At 55.8% G+C, this 5,889-nt stretch overlaps 1 protein-coding gene across 1 annotated transcript; it reads right to left on the bottom strand.

The window, feature by feature from the left end:
• Positions 1-1,099: 1,099 nt before the first annotated feature.
• ODF3L1 (outer dense fiber of sperm tails 3-like 1) lies at positions 1,100-4,661 on the bottom strand. The gene is made up of 4 exons (XM_011972890.1): positions 4,329-4,661; positions 3,427-3,537; positions 2,498-2,611; positions 1,100-1,727 (listed from the first exon to the last, which is right to left on the bottom strand). The coding sequence occupies exons 1-4, from the start codon at positions 4,444-4,446 to the stop codon at positions 1,246-1,248; spliced, it is 825 nt and encodes a 274-aa protein (XP_011828280.1). The 5' UTR covers positions 4,447-4,661; the 3' UTR covers positions 1,100-1,245.
• Positions 4,662-5,889: the final 1,228 nt, after the last annotated feature.

Below are 5,889 nucleotides of genomic sequence, written 5' to 3'. Positions count from 1 at the left end.
GCTGACCTCAGCCACATCCCCTCCATGCCACTCGCTGGCCTCAAGCTGCCAGGTCAAAGTAGAACTTCTCTCACACCTTCCTGTGTCCAGGAGTAGAGGTGAATTGAGGCTCTGGATGCCAAGAACGGAGGAAGGACAAATGTCGGCCCTAGAGACCCTTGCCTCCTCGAGACCAACAGGAGCTGGCGCCTGTCCGCCCAGCAGCAGCAAAGCCAGAACGGGTGGGGGCCTGGGTGGGTGGGCACAGGCCTGGGCTTGAAGATTGAGGCAACGCTGCCCTCTCCTGGCTAATTCATGGCTGCTCCTCTGACAAACACTGCCAGGCTAAGCTGTTGAGGCTGGGGACATAGCAAGTGACTCCCCAAAAACAGCATGTAACAAGCTGACCCTTCCCAGGAGTCTGCCTGGCTGAGAGCTGCCTCCTGCTCTGCCCATCCTGTCCAAGCTTCTCTCACTGCCCAAAGCATCTTCCAGCCCTCACACCTTCAGGACAAAGCCCGAGGCCCCTCCCAGCTGCCCACCATGTGGCCCTCGTTAGCAGCCCCACCCCTGCACCCCAGACCCCTGCCGCTCTGCACCTCCCCAGTTCCCTGTCACTGCACCTGCATGCTTTGCTCTCACCTTCACCTCCACCTTCGCCCTCCCCAGCACAGTCTCCTCTTGTTCTCTTAGGTCCCAAGGAAACTCGTCTCCCAACTCCCAACCAGAGGGACCCCACTCCTCTGCCCTCACCCCCACCTGCCCTGCCCCTGTCTCTGGGACTGTCCCCTGTCAGCACAGTCCCACAGTTCTGGAACTTGGGGGAACCTGGACCTCTTCCAGGCCTACCCACTGCACTGTCTAAAGGGCAATCCTGAGCCCAGAGAGAGGCAGGAGCTGCACAAGGCCACACAGTCTGTTAGTGGCAGGACTGGAACACAGCTCTCCCGAGTCCCTGCCTGGGGCTCATTGGAGGACAGACGTATGGTTCCCCATCTGGTGAACCAGAATGGAACTCTTCAAGGACAGGGACTGTACCATTTCTTCCAGTGTCCCCAGCCCCTCACCCAGAGCAGGACCCACAGGAAGCAACTGTGAATAGAAAAGGAGAAAACGAATACATGAAAATATATCTCTAATGCCTTCTGTGTGCCGGCCGCTCAGCAGGCACCGGCTCTGCTACTAGAAATCTTGGTCAAATTGCTCAATTTGGTGTAGAAAAATAATTTCTGGGGATGAGGGGCAGTGAGTGCCCCAGGAGGGGCCTCAGTCATGAACATCGATGACCAGTGGGCACAGGTGGAGTGAGTGCTTGATGCCCATGGTGAAAGCAGGGATGTGGGGCTTGTGCACAGTGACCTGCTGGACCTCGTGGGAGCCAGGGCCAGGCCGTGGTGTGAGGTCCAGAGGGTAGGCAAAGCGCTTGGCCATGCTGTAGGTGGGGCTGCGGTTCTGATAGGTGGATGGCTCAGGTCGGGCGTACCTGGTAGGTCCAGGGCCTCCTGCCACATCCTCCTTGTAGAACCAGTTCTTATCCCTGGAGGCCAGACTGTAGCTGGGAGCAGCTCGGCTGACAGGGGTGTTGGGCCCCAGCAAGAGTGGCATCTGGTACTGGTTGGGGGCCGGGTTGGGGTCCATCACTCTGTATGGGCGCCGGTAGCCAAACGTGTACTGTGGAGCCCTACGTTCCCCCGGTGGGTGGATCTTCTCAAAGTAGTACTGGCAGGATGCGAGGGTGGGGTTCAGGCCTGAAAGGGAGTGGTGGGAAGGGAGGGCTCTCAGAGCAGGGAATAGACCTCATTCTCTGCTAGCCAACTGATGGTCCTTGTTATCCACTGTGACCTTAGGCTGACCACCTCAGTAGCAGGGCAGGGACATCCAAATGGTCACTTAGGCTGGGCGCGGTGGCTCACACCTGCAATCCCAGCACTTTGGGAGTCTGAGGCAGGCGGATCACAAGATCAGGAGTTCGAGACCAGCCTGACCAACATGGTGAAACCCCCATCTCTACCAAAAATACAAAAATTAGCTGTGCATGGTGGTGTGCACCTGTAATCCCAGCTACTCAGGAGGCTGAGGCAGTAGAATCACTTGAACCTGGAAGGCGGAGGTTGCAGTGAGCTGAGATCACACCACTTCACTCTAGCCTGGGCAACAGAGTGAGACTCAATCTCAAAAAAAAAAAAAAAAAAGATGGCCACTTAGGCCATCCTGACATCGGGACACAGAAACATCCTGAGATCACTACAGTCTGTAAGTTCGTTTGCATGACAATATTGCATCCACAACAGGAGCCCCATGTCATCATAACATCACCTGGTGACATGCTGCATGTCATAACATTGACTTCAAGACATGGTGATGTCAGCATCGCAATGTCGGTGTCTTGCAGGGAGATACTGGCATCCAGACATTCCCAAGGAGACAGTCTTGACCCTTTGCCCCTGCCCAGGTCCTAAGGGTGCACCCCACCCCCCAACCTCCCAACCCCCAACATCTGTCCATAACCCCATCTTACGCAGGTTGGAGATGCGCTCCTCCATGGGGACCTGCGGGCAGCTGGACATTCCAAACCGAGTTACTTTGGGATCCAAGAGATAGCAAGGCCCAGGGCTGCTGTGGCCCACGTTCCCTGCAGGGCAACCAAGGAGAGGGCCTGGTCAGCCCCAAAGGCTGCCCCACTGAGCACCTGGCCCGCCTCCAGGCAAGATTTCCCTCCCACTTCAGATTCTGTGGCTCCTGGGTGTTTGGGGACTCTTGATTTCCTCATCTGTAAAATTGGACTTTTAACACATGACCTGATATTTTCAAGAACTTGCTCAGAGGAACAGTAAAATAACAGCTGCCCAGCAGCTTGGGCAACCACCCACCCAATCAGGGATTGGGGCCAAGAAGTAATAGCCCTGTGGCTGCTGTTGGCATTCAGAAAAGGCCTAACCAGGCCAGAGGCTTCCCCTGCTGAGATGGCTGTTCTCCCCAGAGAAAAGCCTGACAGGCACCCCAGATTTCAGACCCCTAGGTGCATGCCACCACACCCTGCCCAGCAGCTTAGGTCATCTGTGGCCGCTGCTCCTGCCCTTCCAGGGGGTTCTAGGCCACCTGGGGAGCTCTGGGGGCCACCACTTCCCCCCTGGCCCCCTAACTGTTCCTGCCTGGCCACATGGCAAGTGACCCTAGCAGAGCATGGCGACCAGAGCTGAAGGGCCCCAGCCAAAGGCCAGACAAGGGAGACTCTGCTGTGCCAGCTGGACAGCGCCGGGATCCCCTACAGGCTCGCCCATGGAGTTGCCCCACCCTCAATCCCTGCTGGCTTCCTCTGGACCCAGGGGGCCCCTTGAGTGTCCCACTCAGATTCCCAGTGGCTACAGAGAATGGCTCCATGTGTCTCCCCTCAACCTCCAACAACAACTCCAACCCAAGGGGGATGACTGGGGTGGCGACGCTCACGCTTCTCTGAGTGCCGGCTATGCAGGGTATAAGCTGGTGCCTTGAACATGGAGATGTCATGATCTATGTAACCCGTGCAGGATGGCCGGAGGTACTTGGCGGGCCCCGGACCTGTAACGATGGACATGACAGTCCTCAACCTGGGCCCACCGGGTCAGAGGCAGGGGAAGCCCCAATACAGTGCACCATGGGAATATTGGGGGTCTTTGTTCTTGCTGCTATCGCACTGCCACAAACCCAGCATCCATCCAGCTGCTTCATTTGGGGGAAGGCAGTATTTCCAGATAAAATGCAGTTTCTCTTGGACAGACAATGCATAATAAGAAGCTAATAGTTACAGTTAATTGAGAACTTATTCTGCTCCAAGTTCTCCACTAGGCATCCGATATGGATTATTTCCGTTAAGCCTCCCAACAATGCTGTAAGGTAGATGCTCTTGTTTTTCCCATTTCACAGAATATTGAGGCTTAGAAATATCAATCTACCCACATATCACAAACTAGTAGTGTGAAGATTCTAAACAATCATCCAGTAGAACCCAAACCTTTAATCCCTACACTAAACCACTCCCACTTAAAGTACTAGTCAGTCATTACTAACATAGAAGAATTAGTGTCTGCTGTCCCTTGAGAGTAAAATTGAAGAGAAGTGAGGAAAGCTAAAGCTAGGACAAAGGCTGCTAGTCTTTTTCCAAAGCGGGCCTCACTGCAGCCCCATGCTCCCCTCCTCCCGCACCCACTTGGACAATCCCAGCAGCCAACACTTCCCATGAGGGTCAGCTTGGAGGCTCAGGTCTTCCGAAAGGCTTCAAGGAAGTTGGAAGGGGCTTTGCAGGTGGCAGGCTGAAAGGAGTCCTGGCGACAGGGGAGGGGGCCCAAGCCCAGGGTGGGGATGGCTCTCACCTTTTATCATGGCCATGATGACAGGGGTCTGCTTGACCTCCTGCCATGAGGGCAATGGCTCCTTTTCTCGCTGCTGTGCAAAGTACACAGAGCTCCTGGTCCCCTTGGGCGGTTTCATGGCTGGGGCTGGGGAGGTAGCAGCAGCAGCTACAGCAGGGTCTAAACAGCAGGCAAGGAGCTGGGGTAGCCCTGCCTGAGACACCCCACCTCCCACCCCAGACACTGAGGAAGCTGGGAAGGAAGACTGTTCTCCGGTTTGAGCAGCTGAGGCTGTCTGGGGCACAGCCAGCACAGGCCCCAGCAGGCTGGAGCTGGAGATGACGTCACGGCAGAACTTGGACTGTGAAACTCGGAGTGTTTATTTCCCCTGGTTGCCATGGCACCTGAACTGTGGCGTGGAAATTCTATGCTGGGAGCTTAGTTATAGAACCCTGACTATCCCACTGTCCCCCACCACCAACCAGGCCAAGTGGCCTGGGGGTCCCCAGGACTCTGGGTCAGGGAAGGCAAAGGGAGAGATGGCGTTACATATCAGCCAGCGCTTCACTCCCAGTGGGTGCCCTAAGGTTAGGGAAAGGAATGGAAAAGGTGGATGGGTCATGGGTGAAGGGTTTGTGCAGCACACACAGCCCCCTGGGGGCTCTCTACCGCCTGTACCGCCTGCCTCTCCCACCTACCTCCCAGGCTCTGGACATGCCCTCCCTTCTGTCAAGTCTGTCAAGTCTGTTTTTCCCTTGGCAAAAGATCAAGTCAATTATCACTAAGGTGTGACTGTCTGATAGATCCTCCCCAGAATCCTATCCCAGGGCGTGGTATCTTTAAAGATCCATGTCTAGCTCAATGGATACAAAAAGGAGTGGGAAGCAAATAGAGGAGGACAGAGGGGTGATGCTGAGCCCTCAAGGGGCTACTTCCCGTGCCTGTGACCAAGAGCACTCCCTTGGCAGGGGAGCAGTTGGAGTTGGGGGGCGGTATGAGAGGACACACGGAAGGGTAGGGAAGGCAGCCAGCCCCATCTGAGGGATAGATGAGCCCCAGGCCTGAAAACGTGCTGGGAACCTCTTCATTCCTAAGAACCGAGGAGGCTTTGGGGGCCTGGGGCCTGTCACCTCCACTGGTTCGTAACTCAGACTGTGAATTTGACCTGAACTGGGTCAGCGGTGTCCATCTCAGGAACCAGATGACTGCTGGTTTTAGACAGGGTGTCTGTCACCACCCCAGTACACAGTGAAGAAAACTTGAGGCCTGGAAAGGAACAAGGACTTGCCCAAAGTCTCCTATTACATCAAAGTAGCAGAGATGGAACCAGGACACAAAACTCAGGGCTCTCCTTGGATCATATTCTCTGATTGAATAGAAACCAAGCCATACTCTGAGCACATTCCAGTCAGCAGGCACAGTGAGAGCTCAGAGCAGCAGAGGACGGGGACCCAGCCCCGCCAGCAGCAGACCCTCTGAGTGCCCCTGCATGCCCATGGGGCAACCGAGCCTCTGATTTCTGGGGACAGGAGAGCTGGGCCAGGCTGGGAGTGACCCAGCCTCAGTGGCCTCAGGCCAGGAC

Source organism: Mandrillus leucophaeus, unplaced genomic scaffold (assembly GCF_000951045.1).
Source record: "Mandrillus leucophaeus isolate KB7577 unplaced genomic scaffold, Mleu.le_1.0 Scaffold1313, whole genome shotgun sequence".
Lineage (NCBI taxonomy): Eukaryota > Metazoa > Chordata > Mammalia > Primates > Cercopithecidae > Mandrillus > Mandrillus leucophaeus.
The sequence above is the reverse complement of the archived record's forward strand: the minus strand, read 5'-3'. Positions and strand labels throughout refer to the sequence as shown.

Coding starts and splice junctions, on each gene's coding strand:
- ODF3L1 (XM_011972890.1), bottom strand. CDS start 4,446: ATGAAACCGCCCAAGGGGACCAGGAGCTCTGTGTACTTTGCACAGCAG. Junction 3,538..4,328: donor CATCATGGCCATGATAAAAG/GTGAGAGCCATC, acceptor CCATCGTTACAG/GTCCGGGGCCCGCCAAGTAC. Junction 2,612..3,426: donor TAGCCGGCACTCAGAGAAGC/GTGAGCGTCGCC, acceptor GTTGCCCTGCAG/GGAACGTGGGCCACAGCAGC.